This window comes from Pagrus pagrus (genome assembly GCF_965226575.1).
Source record: "Pagrus pagrus genome assembly, chromosome: 17".
Classification (NCBI taxonomy): Eukaryota; Metazoa; Chordata; class Actinopteri; order Spariformes; family Sparidae; genus Pagrus; species Pagrus pagrus.
In genome coordinates this window covers 19,965,376-19,983,882 of record NC_140201.1, presented here as the reverse complement: position 1 = coordinate 19,983,882, position 18,507 = coordinate 19,965,376, and the positions used below count along the sequence as shown (strand labels likewise).

The 18,507-nt window shown below is 42.8% G+C and overlaps 1 protein-coding gene across 1 annotated transcript; it reads left to right on the top strand.

Moving 5' to 3' along the window:
- Window positions 1-1,321: 1,321 nt before the first annotated feature.
- mfsd2ab (MFSD2 lysolipid transporter A, lysophospholipid b) lies at window positions 1,322-18,507 on the top strand. Its single transcript, XM_084379746.1, has 14 exons — window positions 1,322-1,591; window positions 4,631-4,756; window positions 5,717-5,841; window positions 11,053-11,176; window positions 12,059-12,137; window positions 12,247-12,416; window positions 12,557-12,647; window positions 13,251-13,372; window positions 13,583-13,666; window positions 15,317-15,400; window positions 15,582-15,694; window positions 15,804-15,947; window positions 16,324-16,500; window positions 16,588-18,507. The coding sequence occupies exons 1-14, from the start codon at window positions 1,502-1,504 to the stop codon at window positions 16,640-16,642; spliced, it is 1,584 nt and encodes a 527-aa protein (XP_084235872.1). The 5' UTR covers window positions 1,322-1,501; the 3' UTR covers window positions 16,643-18,507.

Genomic DNA, 18,507 nt, shown 5'->3' with positions numbered 1-18,507 from the left:
GAATATACCTATAAGGAAAGCAAAATGATCAACATATTGTGAATAATACCATTTTTGACTTTATGATGTCTATGTGTTGTGTTGCAGAGATGAAGTGAGCATGTCAACAGGCTAACGCTTGTCCCAGTCCAAAGCTCTAGTGTAAACGCTAACTGAGCTAACAAGGGCAGCAGCAGTTATCGGTTACTCTGGTGATATGCTGCCCTGTATTTCTGTTGAGTATGAATTTGACAGGTGGCCAATTCTTCCATATTGCACTTCCAAATATTAAAGACAGGATCATAATAGATGGGGAATGAAACAGACAGTGAAACTAGGGATGCACTATACTGGATTTTTGCCGATATCCAACATGCTGATGTTTTCCAACTCACACTGGCTGTTTCCATCTTATCACTGAGAACATCAAGTCTCTCCTGAAGTGGAATTAGCATCGTGTTATGCCTCCTCTTATTGTAACGACCCACTGACAGTTGCAGATAAATAATCCTTTTTAAGGTTTAAATAAGACTTTTTCAGGTTTTAACATTGTCATTTTAGCAGAAATGTTCATTTTGGCCCAGCGCCAATATTTAATTTAAAGCCTTTATCAGCTGATACAGATGACATGCAGTGCATCCCTAACTTAACCTACAGAAAACTATATCATACTTCGGGCTGCACAGATGTGTGCAAACTGTTCTCTCCTCTTCTAGGAGCACGCCCCAAAATTGTATAAATATTGAGATCATGAGACAAAGCTCCTTTAACACACACACCACACCCGCTCACAAAATGTTACTTATGAGTAATTCACATAGCTAACTTATTAATTCTGCGGGTTTTATTTCACAACATGAAGCTCTGACTGCACCTCTGCTGCCAGGGACAAAACTCTGGACACTGACTCCATTATTCCTTTTGTGCTGTGAAGATAGGCAAATTTGAAATCTACTAATCAGTCTACAAAACAGCCCACCAGATGTATCTTCACAAGGACATGACCTCAGTGCAGCCCTGGACACTGGAGCAGTGTGCTTGATTATAGATATGCCACATGTGACACGTTGACGGGTGTGATACAATGGGCTTATTCCCTAATTTGACAGTCACAGCAGCTGTTTGCACTCAATGTTGACACTCGGAATTTCTTCAGAAAGCTCTTCAGTGGGAGTTGATCGTCATCTCTCATGGCTCCAAGTCAGTCAGATGATACAGGATCAGGACACAGCCCGAGCAGCCAGTCAGCAGCCTGACTGTGACCCGCCTTCAGAGGGGCGGGGTGAAGTGTGGGGTGAATGGCACGTTGGAGGGGCGGGGACGCTTTTAAAATTACTACATCCGACCATACTGCTGCTACCACAGCCACTCAGTTTTCAGATTGTGTGTGTAGACCACGACGATACGATTGGACGTGTTTCTTCGAGCCTTATCAGAAGACGTACTCGACATTTCTACATTTTTTGGTTGTTGCTGGTGTTGGTGTGCGTCAAGTTCAAACCAAGAAGACAGATATTCTGCTATGGCTAAAGGAGAAGGAGGTGAACAATACTCCAACGCCAGTTTATTGAATAAACCGGTCAGCTCGGATGGCATCCAGCTCGCCAGAAAGGTGAGTTAATTCATTAATTAAAAAAAGAGAGTGATGTTTTTTTATTGAAAATCACCTCACCAGATAGCAGTAGATGAGGATGAAACCTGGTTTTGACGGAGATGCAGGTTCAGCGTTTGAATGAATGGAGCACACCGGAGTCTGGTGGGCTGGGAGTGGGTCTGGTGCGTTAGCTAGGCGCGCTGTGCTCATTGTGGTGTGTCGACACCGAAATATGACTCATTAGTGACTCGATACAATTTTAAATGAACGAAAAATTGGTTAAGAAATGATAAACTTGAACAAATATAATCCATTCCAGGCCAATAAATCAATACTACTTGAGCCGAGGAGTCTCCCTCCTCTCATCCTCTTCATTCTTCAAACGGTTAAAAATGAAATGAACCGAGTATTTGGACCGAGCTAAACACGGTTAAATATAGCGGGTTTAAGTCATAATTTTTGTTTGCAGTCTGTAATGATAGTGGTTTTCTGTGTACTCATTACCCCAGCCACGCAGAGCTAAATTTAAACCCCTGAAAATGCTAACGTTAGCCACTCCTCTTTCATAACGGCTGCATTAAAATATGATTTTATTGCCGTCGCTAAGCTAGCTTGTCTCATTTAGCCATAAAACGTTACACTGGAATTCCTCATTTAGATAATGGTCTCCCATATTAAATTAAATTAAATTGAATTGGATTAAAAATGTAAATGATGGTGCAGTCACGCTGAAAATGTGAGTCTTCAGGGTGCTGTCGCCTGATAATAACATGATGTGTGTGCTGCATCATCCATATGGATTTATTTGGGATTTTCTGTCGCCAAAATAGGTGTGTTTGAGTGCTGCGTTCAAGGAAGCCCCCTCACATCTGAGAGAAGGGAATCCAGCCCTAACACTTACTGGCATACGCAAATCGAAAGCTAAATTGTGAATCGAAAATGTCACCAAACAAAAGTTGTGTTCTTAGGTGTCTTTTGGTTTCAGAAGCTAGTGTGACACAGTGCTTTGGATTATAGTAGCGAAATTAGGAGGAGGAAATTGGCAGCAGCGTGTTAATTCAGTGGTTGTTATGAAACGGTGGTAAATGATCACTTTTCAATGTCAAGTCTTTTTCTTCTCAAAAGTCTCCTCGGTTGTTGTAGAAAATCCACACTTCATTTGGTATTTCGAGTGCATTTTTGGGGTAATTCCCATGTTTCCTGCGGCTGTGAATGCAACAGGAAGCACCCAGGCAAGGCGACGTGTCAGAGACGGAGGCAGCAGCCAGACGATCATTTCCCAAAAGCTCATCCGAAATGAGAGTTTTTGCTATTTCTGTTTTTAAATATGACATTATTAACAACGTTTTTGCACATTTACAGTAAACCCCACCCCTTTTTGGATGTACATTTGATGTACGCATGTTTTCAGCCGTCAGTGGTATCTTATCATCACTGGTGGCGCTGATAAGAGGAGTGGTAGCCTCTGAGATATTATGGGGTGGCTAGTTTTTACGTCACTCAACACTGTTGGACGTTCTCATGAAATAAACCCTCTGTGAAGGAGGCTGAAAACACCGACAAGATACTTTCACCCTCTGCTGTTACTGATTTAACAGATTTAGCATCGGTGATGCAAAGAGTCATTGAAGTGGATTGCTCCAAAGCCCAGTGACACTAATACAGTGTCATAGTGACACCTCCCCAAAACAGGTCCATGACACAGTATGTACACTCACTGCAATGTCATGTTAAAACAAGGAGTGGCAGAAATGTGTATTATTATGCAGACAGGTAGAACAGGTGTAGGAGAACATGTAAGAGTTTGCACGCTGTCTGCAAAAATGCTTTGGTTTGAGATCTCCATCATCACAAGTCGCTAAAGTCTCCAATGTTTTGATGGTGCTGGTTCCCCATTTCAGCCCGAGAGTGTTTTGTCACCTAAACAGAGCCTGCGTTGGCTGTATCAACAAGACAGAGGCCGGTTCATTCGGTCACAGTGATGTTTTGTGTTGTGGCGTGACCTAAGAGGCAGTGTCCATTTTCTTCTTATACATGAGGAGCACCGAAATGTGGCCACAGGCCAAGGTCGTTTTCATAAGCTGGTGATACTATCATCTATCTTTTCTCCGAGGCCATAACAGTATCTGCATTCAACACCAGTACGATGAGGAATTCTTTGCCCAGCTGAAAAGAGGGCAGATTAGGCAGCACCGAAAACAACCTTTTGATTGGCCAGAGAGGAGGGTGTGTTTTCACCCGTCTTTGGGCAGCAGTGGTTAGAGCACTGGTTAAACTGGCAGGCGGCCGCTCAGATATTATGCCAGTTCAGCCTGCTGCCAATCGCTGTCAACCATTCCTTTTTGGTGTGGTGTTGTCAATCCCTGGCAGTGATCAGCGGAGATTTGTGTCGCTGTTAGAGGAGTTGTTTAGTGTCTGTCTGCTGAGGAAATTATTACATCTACAGTGGAGAAAATGGAAAAGAATGAGCGCTTGTAAGCAAACCAAGGGTTTCTTGTTTCCCAGTGGCTGACTCTGACTTCTGCCAAATATGCTACACGATGGTTAGCTTTTTGCCAGCTGAACTCTCTGCTCTTAAGACTCTGGCGATTAAGAATTTAGGCCACATTCCTAACGAGGCACCGAAAAATGTGTTGTCTTAATTGGACGAGTGAGAAGACTTAGGCTGAAAATTAGAGTAACAACAGGTTTAGGATTTGCTCGTTCAGACAGAAACTGAGAAAGTTACCTATTTATAAGCCCTAGGGATACAAGTGTTTGCTGCTGTATTGCAGTCACCCTGTTAGGAACCTGCACATGCTTCGGCCTGTCAAAGCCCGGAAAGATTGACCGACAGCTGTAAATACTTACTATACTTACTTTCTTTAAAAGCTGTTAAATGTTGAATGTGTAATCTACCTGAAATCATATGTGTATATCACCTTTTAGATGATAAACAGATCTTGTTAGAGCTGCGACTCATGATTATCTCAATTATCGATTTAATCTGCCGATTCTCAAACGATTAATTGATCTATAAGTTAAGTCTACAAAAAATGTTTCCTTGTTTTTCCCCAGAATGAGCACAGGAACAGGCTGTCAGTCTGCAACAAGATCTGCTATGCCATCGGCGGAGCACCCTACCAGATCACAGGATGTGCCTTGGGCTTTTTCCTGCAGATCTACCTATTGGACGTAGCTCAGGTGAGTTGGTTGCGATCCTTTCACACCTGTCCAGAGATTTGGTGTCACTTTCATATTGCAGACCTAATTATAGCCCCCCTGCTGCCCTTTGAGGACCACCTCCCTGGGAACATACTGTGCTCCTACACTTGTCCTTCCTTTACTCTGTGTCCTGCCACAGTATGCGCGGTGGCATTTACAGACTCAAGGACAAGGACTCGTACACGATCTTTCCTGTGCCCTCGAGCCACCTCTCTCATAAGGGCACACACAGGGACATTGTGAGTGCCAAAGCTTGCTAACAAAGGAGGCGATTATCCTGGAAAAATGAAGAGGTGGAAAAAGTTTCCATTATTGTCTCCATAATGGAGCTGTACTGTATGAGCAGGCTTATACGGGCTTGCTCTGAGAAATCTTGGGGAGGGGGGTCTGATTGGTAGCACGACGAGGAGGGGCTCACTTTAATGGGCTCTGACACTAATCTGATGGTAAAGGCCAAAACAGCGTGTAAGTCAACCGCTTCCCAGGGGTTTAGCTTTGTCCTGCTACTAAGATCGTTGATTAAGAGTCTATTGGCCGACGCAGCATGGCGCAGGAGTACAGTTGGGAGCGGAGCATTCATCGTGCCTGGCTTCCAGTCAGGCTCGTCTCCTCTGGATGAACAGCAGAGGGGCTGAGCTGCCAAATGGCACCTTCACTATTTGACTTGATTCTTGCTGCCTTTTGATTATTGACTTAAAACAAGCTGCTTCATCAAATGGCTTAACAGTTTAACAATACAAACTATGTACCCTTGTCAGCTTGCTCATGACAGTTAGTCACAGCGGAATGCATTAACAATGCCTAGCCTTGGTAGCAAAGGGATTAAATTACACCTGAATTACAGGTTTTTTGAGCATCAGCAAACAACCCACTGTATTGACAGTTGTGTACTTTTACAGCCACAGTTGCACTAATTTGCGTTTCTTCTTCCTTTGGCAGCTTGATCCCTTCTACGCCTCCATCATCCTGTTTGTTGGCCGAGCATGGGACGCCATTACGGACCCCACAGTGGGCTTCCTGGTCTCCCGAAGCCCATGGACGCGTTTCGGACGCATGCTGCCCTGGTAGGTCGAAATCCCAGCTACTGTTTGACTTGATTTCTATGATGACTAGATCTATTTTTAGAGCTTTTTAGTATATCTGAGTAATTGTCTTGAGAGCATCCTCCTCCTCCAGCTCTAATGTTTCTGTCACACCATTTCCATTACCATGTTGTCATTAAAGCACTTGTCACGCATTTGCTGTTGGAAACCCTGAATGAGTCAGAGCTGCTAGTGGAAGTTTTTCAACCAGATACTGTACATGTGTCAGTGTTTGGGGGCGGGGCTTTGTGCCAGGACTGTGTTTGGGAGCCTCCCAGGAGGGGTTACTGTGGGTTGTGCTGATGCAATTACTGCTGTACGACTTCGTTATTGCCCACACATGCGTCCTTGTGTCCGTTCGAGCTCCCTCCCCCTTTTTTCATACGCACACACATACTCTACTATGAATACAGGCCATGAAGGAATGTCCTGAAGAATGTGAAAACTGTGAAATGGTCAGGGATGGACCACTAAAGCCAAATGCAAAGACACTTCCAGCCTTTTTGTTTTTATACCAAACAAATATTGGGAGTTCCTGCAGGTGCTAGGCTTGCACATTTCCCAGAGCATGGCCTTTGGCATGGCATTGACAAATATAGCTCCTGCCTGCTACCAAGTCTGCTTCTTTCAGCAACCAGGAGGACTCGGATAACTGAATCCATGTATGTCTGAATATAGAGCTCATTTCAGCTATCAGATATTTTGATTAGAGCCTTTTGGGTGGGGGGATTAAAAAATACCTATATCGATATACACACTTTTTTTTTTACAATAATCCCTCTAATGTGGTTATCAAACACCTGTGACAAATATATGTAACAGGATATTTTACAGTTTAACAATTAAAGTGTATTGTTTAAAATTACGACATTTAAATGTCATTGGGAATTAAATCATTTTAAAGGTGCAGAGAAAAAGAGCAAACAATCTGTCTTTGTTTTCGCCTTCATCATTTTTTTTAAATAAACAAACTGACCTTAAAGGACAACACATTTTCATACTGTTTTACTGTTTATATTTGGCGGACCCTGCCACCTTTCTAGCTTCAGCTTTTAGCCTTATTTTCCTCAATAATATTGTAAATATTAACATTTTTGAAGTTTGAATTTCATCTCCAAAACTACATAGTTTTGAGGACGTTCGTTTAATTGCATTGACACTATTATTTCGTTTTTCCTGTCCGTTTGACAAGAGCAACAATGACGTCCCCTCATAAAAAGCAACGCAGCCTGAAGCTAAATTAATGTTAGGATGTTCACTTTGTGTGGCGGCCAGGCTGAGGGAGTGGGAGGCCTGTGATCAGACCTTTTTCAAAGAAGGTTACTGACCCCTTTTTCTTTATAGCTGCTATATCCCCCTCCCCCACACTTCTGCCTCTCAACCTAAGAGCAGCCTACTTGCCTAGATATCTCATGAGCTATCTGTCTGTTCATGACTGGTGCATGAGTGTTAACCCGCGGTTCCTGCATTGTCAGAAATATTTCAGACCTCCTTCGGCTCTCATGTCTAACAGGTTCCATTCACACTGTTACGTGAGTAAAGAAGTGTAGGGTGTCAGTGAGATGCTGGATATAGGAGTGATCGCCTGTCAACACCGGAGACATTTTAGAGCTACTGCACCCTCAGTGTTGAGCAACATGCTGTGCCTTATTGAGTGAAAAGGTGACAAGACAAGGTAAATGTCTCAGAGGGCTTAGGCAGCACATATAATGAGCAGCACAGGGAGATGCATGGCCTGCTTGATTAAAATATGATCTCCCTAGTTGGGTACGAAATGTGTGAAAGAAGGGAGATGAACCCAGTCGCGAAGGTCTTGTGTGGGCCCCCTCCTCAGCTTCTTGTTTTAATGCTCCCATGAGTGTACGTACACAGAAAACACCTGCATAATGAATATAGAATACAAAGGAATGATCTTCCTCTTCAGCTGTTGGCTAGCAGTTCCCAGGGAGGGACAGAAATGTACCTCTGTGGTTGGGAAATCAAGCGGTGGCAGTTAGACATAAAAAACACTGAAGTAGCTTCTTGTTCTGCAGGTTTAAGATGGAGGTTTTATAAGCAAACGATAGGAGCCCTCTTTCAGACAAATATCATTTCTACACCTTATCTTGACTCACTTTTTAATCCAAAAAATGTAGAATTGAATGCACCCTTTAGAAATGTTGTTGCAGACTTAATGTTTGTGCATACAAGTCTGTTTAATTGAACTAATGTGAGGGAGGGCTGAGGCTATTAAATCATTATTGCAATTTCCAGCCGACATCAAGATGCTGATGTTTGAGATCTCAGAAGTGGGTCACACCACCGCTGCTCGTGCGAAGCGAGATGCAGCTCGTCCATGTATTGTCAGAGATGGGTGTGGACCCGGAGGCTGCTGGAGGAAGAAGGGGATGGAGGAATGATTGGCATGTTTCGTTCACACTACAGTCAGTTGGGTCGTAAAAGATGTGAGGAGATGGTTGCGGCGCCTGAGAGAAGGGAGGAAGCAGCGGAGAGGCAGCCGGAGCTGCTCCATCTTAAAAAAATCCGTGTTTAGGAAGGTGGGGGAGGGGAGAGCGGGTTAGGTTTGCTTCCCATTGGTCCAGCCCACAACACACCACACGCGTGAGCCAATGGCATGTCAGCTCTGGGCTGGGAAGGGCCCCGGTAGGATTTTTAAAGACTGGCTGAGGAATCCTGGAGGTTACTAGAGTTCAAGTTGCGACGCAGGGTTAGACTGAGCCGCACTGTTGCTGCAGAGCTGCTGGAGCAGTCACAAGTGACAGACTGCAGGTTTCCTACTATTCCCTTAACATGCATTTAATTTAATTAACTTGGACACTGTTGAGCATCTGAAGTTTTTATTAGTACCTCAACAAATACAGGCGGTTTTGCTTAATGTGAATTTCAAATTCAGCAAAGTGTGCTGAGAGATGTGGGGAGTTTTACCTTACCACTGACTGATTTATTTTTTCACATAAAGCATGATTTATTATTTTTTTAATGTAGTTGTTGTCAAAATATGTCGACATGAAGTCAAGGCCTCAAAACTAGAATGAGCCTCACTGAAATATCGGTTGGCCAATATAACCGGCCAATATTGGCCTGTCACAGATATATTGGTATCAGTGTAAAATATTCTTTTTAGAGATTGTAATGCAGGAAAAGATTAATATTAATATGGTGTTTTCAGGGTAAAGTGCTGGAAGTTTTAGGCCTAACTGCATTACTTTAATAATAAATAGATTTATATTGGCTCACTTAGGTTAAATACAGTAGGATGCCAAGTCTACTTACAGACAGGTGACACATTTTGAAACATGAAACTTTTTTGTCTTTCCTTTTTAGAAAAAAACTTAATTTTGGCTGTTTATTGCAAAATGATTTAATGTGATCATTTCAAGCACATGTCTATAAATATGTAACTTAAAAACAGATGTAAGTTAGAAGAGCTTGAAAATACACCTTGAAAATGCCTGAACAGTGCTTGAATTTGACTATGAAGTTTACTGTTTCAGTACACTGGTGTCATTTTAGACAGTAAGTTTATAGTTAACTTGTAAATGATCCTGCCTCCATTACATATCTTTATCACAAGAGTTTGATAACCACATTTCAGGGGTCATTGCCAAAAATGTGTGTATATCGGTGGATATATAGATGTCTGAAACTTTTTTTTACTTCTTTACCTCTTATTATTGGTATCAGCTTGGTTGTCATCTTTAATTACAGCTTCTCTACAGATGGATCAAGTTATATATCTATCTATCTTCTCATGCACCCAGCCCAATGATGGCTGCCAAAAGAACATTTTTGCATGTTGCTGTCAACGTATACGAGATGTTCTCACAGATAGAGATGGACTGAAAGCTGTAACTTGCAACCAAGTTAACCAGCTGAGATATAATCCCCGATCCTGAGTCAGCATGGTTATTTCAGAGGACATTTGAATATGATCCGGGGGGGCATTTGACTACTATTTATATGGCCTACTACTTGTGTCACTGCACTTATGCAAGTACAGTGCAACTGTTGGCTCAGTCTTGCAGCCTGTCTGAGAACAGCATACACTGAAGTCAAATCAAATGGCATGCATACATGAGTAGGTGTTGGTCTCTTTTGGCACAGAGGAAATAAGCTTAAAAAAAAAAAGCATTCCTAAGCGTAAAGTCATCTCTGGATGGAGCACCTGCTTTGACTTGTGCACCACGCCCTCAGTGGCTTCACGCCAGTGTGCAGTTAACATCACATGTGGGAAAGGGAGAGTCTGCACAATGCTGCTCCTCCGGACGTGTCCGTCTCTGTGAAGCACACAATGTTCATCAAACTGTGTGTTCCTGTAAGAAAGGCTGAAGCTGGTCAGTGTTGAGTCTGCAGTGAAGTTACTTTGATTGGACATCAGTCGCTGCCGAGCGTCATTTCTCATTTATGTATATGACAATGGAATGCCGCTGCGGGGGTCAATTGTGATGCCTTTATGACCTCACATCCTGTCTGATGGATCACCTGATGTTAAAAAGTGATTAACATTTCCCGTGGACAAGCAGGATGCCCGGGCTGCTTCCTGTTTTGTGGATGAGGTGTGGTTTGCTTTCACAATCTGGTATGTGATTGGAGAGAGTTGATCAGACCACAGCAGAAAGGAAGTGACTAAAGAAATTCTACTCTGGCAGGATTTCAGTATGTTTCATATTACAGTGACCTCATTTTGGTATTTACTGGATGTTACACTTATGAGGAAGAGGAGGAGGAGGCTGGATACAGGATGGCACGGATGCGTTCAGGAAACTTGAGTTATGTTCTTATTCATATCAACATTCTTCTACTACTAACACACGTACAAGTACCTCAATGACGCATTTTTTTATGCAATGAAAGTAAATGAATCCTCTGTACATGATGAGATCATAGCAAGTGTCTTGTTTGGCAACATTGCCCCCCAACATAACCGTTACATCCAGGCCTGAAGGCCGACCTGTTTCATGCGAGTGAAGGCAGAGAACACTGTCTCTCTGTGCTTGATGATCAGTGTGAAGAAAAGTTGGCACAATGCAATGAAAGCCATCCTTAGACTATTTGTTATGTAACGCGTGGCCCCTCTCTTTTATAAAGGCTGCTAATTGTTTACAGGGTCGGAATGTTTCACACACGAGTAGGCTCACGTTTTTGGACATCCACTGATGTTGTTGTTGTTGTCTCTCCTCTGTTCTTCTGCAGGATCGTGCTCTCGACCCCTCTGGCTGTGCTTTCCTATTTCCTCATATGGTATGTTCCTCCGTTTGAGGATGGCAAAGTCATCTGGTACCTTTTCTTCTACTGCATCTTCCAGACGCTTCAGACTGTGAGTACCACACTCGTGCAGACACGCACACACTCGGCATGTGACTGCTAAACATTTCTATGACTCAATGTTGCACATGAGTTTTACACTTCCTAAATAACTCCTTATTTTAAAATGAAAGGTTACTATGGGGTCAATATGAAGTAACATTAATTGTGATTCACCCTTTTTTTTTTGACTGATTTGATAATCACAAAGTGTAGCAATCGTTCCATCACATTTTTGTCAGGAAGTATCATATAATAATATATATATAATATAATATATATATATAATAATCTAAAATAACTGATGTAAAAGAAATAGTTCCTCATTTTGGGAAAAAGCATTGTTTTATTGCAAAGAATTAAATGAGAGGATTGATACCACTTGCACTCTGCAGAGCTGCAGCAAGGGAAAGGGGGCTAAGAGCTAGCTTTGCTCTTTTTAAACACGTTATATCGTGTATGTGTAAAAACAAGAATTTGCTGAACGGTTATACTAATGGCTACATGCGGGCCTATTTCTTGGCTAAAAGCAGTAACTTCCTTGAGTCTCATCTGGTTGCCTGGAGACTGCTTTTTGTAAGGACTAAACAAACAAAATGTAACTTTTTAATAAGTGAGTTTTCAAGGTTATGATGGGCGGATTTTATTACAGCTGGACTGAGCCAAGATAGCTTTTCTCCCCTTTTCCAAATGCTTTCCAGTTGTTGATAGCAGCCTCAGATTTAATTTACAGACAGGGTAATCTTCTCATCTAACCCTCTGCCAGAATGCAAAGAAGCAAATTACCCAAATTGTCGAACAACTCCTTCAACTCATCTTTTCTTCTCTGCATGACAATCAATAAAGCTCTGCGCTCACTGTTCTCACTTTGTTCTTCTTTTTCTTTTCAAATCAGTGCTTCCATGTGCCGTACTCTGCCCTCACCATGTTCATCAGCTCGGAGCAGAGAGAAAGAGACTCGGCCACAGCGTACAGTGAGTATCACAGTCTGCATGTAAAACTTTCCGAATTAAATCTCCTGACAGGAAAGACAAGTGGCGTGTGTCATCTCCTTAATATCTTTCCTGTGTTTCCCTCAATCAGGGATGACGGTGGAGGTTTTGGGAACTGTTGTTGGTACAGCCATCCAGGGGCAGATCGTGGGCATGGCGAACGCTCCCTGCCTCCCAGGGCCCGGCGACATCGTGGCCAACCTAAGCAACTCCTCAAAACTCCTCAACGACTCAGAGCCTGTTATTTCCCTGGAGCACACGGTAAACACACATACTCATTAGTCACATTTTTGGCAGTAAACCCTAACGACAGCTTTACTGTTCCAAGGAAAAAGAACTTTTGGAAAACGGATGATGTTTGCTAACTGTTGTCCTTTTCCTCTCTCGTTCCTTCCTTACAGAGAGCGGCCTACATGATCGCTTCCGGTGTCATCTGCTTAATCTATGTCCTCTGCGCTATCGTGCTTTTCTTCGGTGTGAGAGAGCAAAAAGGTAAGGCATCGATCTGTCGGTCAAACTGGCTCTATTATCACTCTTTGAATTGAAAAGTGTAAAAAACTCTCAAATAAGGGGCGAATCAGAGACAATTTCTTTGCTCATCAAATTATTGATCCATGCCTTTGAAATTGCATCATATTTAACGGTCATTAAAATGTTTGGTTTGAATTTTTAACTGTTAAATCAAACACTTTCTTTAGTTAAAAGCGTTCATTGATTTTTGCCACTTTCCGAAAACCATTAAAACGCCATTCGATCGAGTTAATCTCCCTCATTGGACGCAAGCAAACACTCTAACGTGAACAGTGAACAGAGCCGTCAATGACGCTTCCACTCTAGTCCAATAGGGATGCAGAATCATAGCTGTCTGCTGTGGTCTGACTGTGGGCTGATGGGCCGTATGAGAGCACACAGGATGTGGGCCAAATTAGAAAGCTTGTGACTAGTGACGGCACTAATAGAAATCCAGTTAAGTACGAGCCTGAAAGGCCGCTCCTCCTGTACTGAATGAAAATCAATGGCAGCAGGAAAACACGAGTTAAAAAACGTGTTCAAGTGGTAATTTTTTTAACCTTTGTTTATTCTTTTCTCTTCCAGAGTCTTCTTCTCGTCCCAGGTCAGAGCCCATGTCTTTCTTCCAGGGGATTAGGCTGGTGATGGGGCACGGACCGTATGCCAAACTGGTCATGGTCTTCCTCTTCACCTCACTAGGTTTCATGGTGAGTATAGAGACACACACGCATCATTTTACTATGGGCATGGTTAGTGTGTGTCCGTCCTATGTTTGTTTTTTGGTGAATGAATTCAACCAAATCACAACTCGCTCCCAGCCACAGTTTACACAGCGCCCGCGATGTTGGCCGGCGGCGTGTTTGTGTGTTTAGGCAGCAGAATCTGACTGAGTGAGTCTCTGTGCTTTCGTCCCGCAGCTCCTGGAGGGAAACTTCGCCCTGTTCTGCAGCTCCACGCTGGGCTTCAGAAACGACTTCCAGAACATTCTGCTGGTCATCATGGTGAGTCCACGCACGCACGCAGGAGGCATTTTCAGACACGCAGACATGTAGGCTGTTCCCATGGCGATGGCCACATATCCCTCAGCGTATGAAACCTTCTTTGTGTCGAATAAGTTTAGCCATTAGCTCCGAGTGCAGACAAAAGCTTCCCTCCCAGGGCGAACACATAAATTGTCTTCAATTACAAGCCTGCTCTGTTCTTGGTTAGAAAGCAGTGTCTCCTGGCTGCACATTTCCATAATATGTGTCCACTCTGCCTGAATGCCACCCCATTCCCACAGACACTCGAGGAGCCACACTTTTATTATCCTTTCATTTATCTCTCTTGACCCTTTTTGGAAAAAAAGCTCATCTTATCAAAGCATCACCTCACATCCTGACAGGTATTAAAGCCAATTAATCCACAGATGTGCCTCCAGTAGCACGCACAGTCCTGCTGTACGGGCTGAGAAAGTGCAGGTTAGCGAGGGTGAAAAGATTACATGCTTTGATCCTTGACTTTATGGAAAGGATTACGGAGCCAGGGCTGCGACTTTCTGTGGAAGTACTACATTTATTTAGTGAAATGACTTTTCACAGAAAGCACTCCTCATGAAGTTACCCATAATCCTCACCTGAGTAATTTGATGAGATGTGCGACTAATCCTGGAAACTTGGATCTTATTAGAGCAAAGCTAAGTTAAACAACATTATACGAGTACTTGTGCTTGAGGCTTTATTGCGAATATAAGGCTTTCACGTAGCAGAAAGCAATGCTGTATAGTATCTTGTTGTCTAGCTTTGCTGCTGCACGGCAAATGAACTGATTTTCCAGGGCTGGGCAGTGTTTTTGTTGGAGAAGTAGCCATGTTTTTCTACTGTTTTATTTGGCAGGAACATACTGAGGTCAGTTGTGTAAAGCATTCTTTATGAGGCCTGTTTGGAAGATAAAGGCATGTTAATTGATAGTGATCGATTCGTGAGAGGAAGGCCAATAAGCCTCACATTGCAGAGGTTGGTGTGTCAGACTTGTGGTTTTGCAGAGGAAGTTTAGACACATACTGCTGTTACGACACAAAATGAAAGCTGTGAAACGGAAGGAAATGACGTGAGAAACCACATAAAACGGCGATTGAGGCTGCACAGAATTGTTATTGTAGACTATCGAAAGGATGCGTCAGTGGTTTATCTCTTTCATGAGAAAAAGGTGGGAAAAAAACATAGCTCCGCGGCCTTTTGTTATCTTTACCTTAGGCAAACAAGCAGGGGTCAGAGGCCAAACTGATCCGAGACAGCCCTCTGCCCCTCCTGTAGAGTCATAGGGTGACCCCTGCGGAAGTTTGCATCACACGGAGCTCGAATTTGTTTTGGGAAGGGCCGCAGAAACCATATTGTCTTCCACCGTCGCTGTTGTGTTTGGCAGGTGCGAGAGGTCAGATGTGTGCGTTTCTGCATCGCCGCGCAAGTGTTGTCGAACCCAAACAAAGGCTAGAGCATTTTGAGAATGTTTCTAATGTCGTGTCTGTACTGACTTATAATGTTACACAGAGAGTCCTCCCTGTAAAAGAGGGGCCTTTACTGGAATTTACTGAAACTTCTGTGAGCTTTATCTTGCCGTGTGTGACAAAACAAAACCAGCTGGTTAACCAGAATTTGTTTTTCCCCCTTCAGCTCTCTGCAACTCTGGCCATCCCCTTCTGGCAGTGGTTCCTGAGTCGCTTTGGAAAGAAGACTGCGGTTTGCGTCGGCTCCTTGGTAAGGCCCACACCACTTCTAATTCAAATGAAGCCTGTAAGATTTACAGGACATAAGTCATATTCTCTGAGATTAAGGAAAATGGCTCTGCAGCTATTAAGAGACTTGTTTTGAGAAGTAAATCTGAAAGACAGCTGATCTTGTGTGCCTTAGTGGTCTAATGTGTTGCTTTTCTTTCCAGTCCGTGGTTCCCTTCATGATCCTGGTGGTGTGTGTAAAGAGTAACCTGATTGTCACCTACATCGTCTCCTTTGCTGCCGGAGTCGGAGTGGCTGCAGCCTTCCTGCTGCCCTGGTAAGAACCCTGCTAACTTCTTTTTTTTTTCCTTTTATGTTTTCCTCACAGGAATACTAAATGTATTTATGTGTTTATCCAATCGTGACTTAAACTGTGTGTTTTTCAGGTCTATGCTGCCCGACGTTGTTGACGATTTCCAAGTGCAGAACCCCGACTCCACCGGCCACGAAGCTCTCTTCTATTCCTTCTACGTTTTCTTCACCAAGTTCGCATCTGGAGTCTCCCTTGGCATCTCCACACTCAGTTTAGAGTAAGTATTCACTTAAACACACACACACAGCGCTTATATTTAAAGTCATTATAAAGGTTTTTGTAGGTGTTTCATTCACCAGACTGGGACACACAAAAAAAAAGTCTAAATGAGGCTAAGCTAAATCTCTAGCACATAAATCCCACATCAAAGCGAGGAATTTGCTTTCATTAGATTAAGTACAGTAAGGCCGTAGTGTAGAATCACATGACTGACTCCTCAGCAGACTGTCGGCCTTTGATCAGCAGTTTGGTGCCTTCACATCAAGATCTTTGCTTTACTAAGAAAATAATAGATTACCACAGGAGATGTACGCCTCAACACCGACATTCTCTGCACCACAGATTTCAGTTTCATGATGCGTCTTCTTTTACAGTTTCGCAGGTTACATCAGTCGAGGCTGCACTCAACCAGAGGCAGTAGATCTAACCTTGAAACTGCTGGTCTCCGCCGCCCCCGTGGCTCTCATCCTAATCGGCCTGGTCATATTGTACTGGTATCCGATCGATGAGGAGAGGAGGCAAGGCAACCGCAAACTGCTACAGGAACAGAGGTAAGGCAGGACATGTTTTACTCTCTTGTGTTGCCGTGTTTGAGCGAAGCTGGACTCCAACTGATGACTCTTTGTTTTCTCTCGCAGGGACAACGAGGCAGACTCAGAAACAGACTCCACAGAGCTGGCCAACATGGTGTAGCATATTTTAGAGATCCACAGACCAATCGAGCTATCGGCTGGTATTTTGCACTGGGCGGGACCAACGGACCTGGGCCTGTCGGACCAAACAGACACTGCCTTGTCCAATCACACTGCTGCTGTTCCACCTCTACAAAACTTGACTATGAAACATTTTCCCGGCATGAATTTCACTCTCCTCGTTTGTTCAGTCAGAACTCAAAAGCCTTACTTTTTGTATTACACACTACTTTTGAGTACAAAAATCTTTTTTTTTAAAGGTTGGTCCTGGTTCTCAACTGAAATTGCACAGAACCATGAAATGTGATGGGAGCACGTTTTGTCAGTGCTGCCATTATTGGTGCTACTCACTGGAGCTTGTACATAACACATCGAGCATTAATGACCTTGAGCACTGCGCTAAAAAAAAACAACTAACAGCTGTGAGACGTGAACATTGTGAGAAACTTGAACAAACAGTGAAAACGCCTTAATTTTAGCCCTGATTTTAGGGTTAAGAATTCTAAACTGACAGACTGATACTTGTGTCAGTCACCTGCTCTCGAGTCATGACTTTGAACATGTTTAATTTTACAGTTAATCCTCACAATTTACTTAAACCAGTCAGCCAGTTTGTGTTTCCACCGCATTCCCATCCCACTTTACTTTTAAAAGGTGCCATTATAATGTGATGTTGGAACTAGTGGCCTGAGTAGCAGCTGTGCTCTGAAGGGCTCCTTTTGTACCATAGAACTGAAACCACTACAATACTAAAAAAAATTTAGTTCACATAAAAATGTTTATCCAGTATTTAAATTACTCTCATTACCTTATTCATAGGACAGCTACTGAGGACAGGAAATGCTTCTTTCTTCTGAATGAGTCCATTTCCGTGACACTGAGAGTAGCCACGACTACAGCCGGTACTAATTTAGTGACATTGTTATTTAAATATTTATTAGTTTTTTTGATTTTACTGTTTTTGAATTCATGCGTGCTGGAAAGTCCTGCGTCTTGCAGTATTTAAATCTCTTTAAAGCTTGTAAGGTTCCAACCGAATCAGACGTCTCAAAATGAGGAAAAACGGGCTGTGAGTTAAATTTTTAAAAGAACATTTACACACCTTTTAATGCATGTTGCTATTGCTACTGTCTTTGCTCCATATGCATTCAAAAAGGGAAGCACATAATTGTTGGGGGGGAGGGGGGGAAAGAAGATTGAAAGATGTGGGAGTGAACGTGTCGTTGCCCTTGAGTGTGTTTTTTGAATATGTCTTTTTTTTGTATATATGTGTGTTTATTGAAGGAACAATGAGAATGCTATGTGATCATCTCAATCCCTGTCATGGAAGTGTGGATTGACATATTTCATATCCATTGATATGGAAATGTGTACATACAATGTCATATGTTATACATACTGTTACATCTTCGACATGTTGTCTCTGACAACTGGTTTGCCGATGTGAAATTGTTCATATTTCTTTCACTTTATATTTCCCCCCTCCCCAGAGATCCCTTACTGTACATGAGAACATGGTGCCATTTTCACTCACTAAGCCTGTAATAATTGTACATCATGTAAATCTCACCCTGTTTTATTTTGCCAGTGTTTTTGTCTTTTATGGACCTGTCAGTGAACTTCCCTCATCACTCTTGAGGCTGTAGCCAAATGTGTGAGCTTTAATCCCACAGGGACACACAGAAGCCTTGTGTACATGCCTCCTGTGCATATGTGTATATATTGTATGTAAACCTGTAAATATCTTTGATATTTGTGGCTGCGAGTGAAATGAACCTATGTACACTGTACTGTAGTTTATTTAAGAAAAAATGTTGAGATTGAAAAAGATATTGTTAATAAATACTAATTGGTAAGTGTACTGTG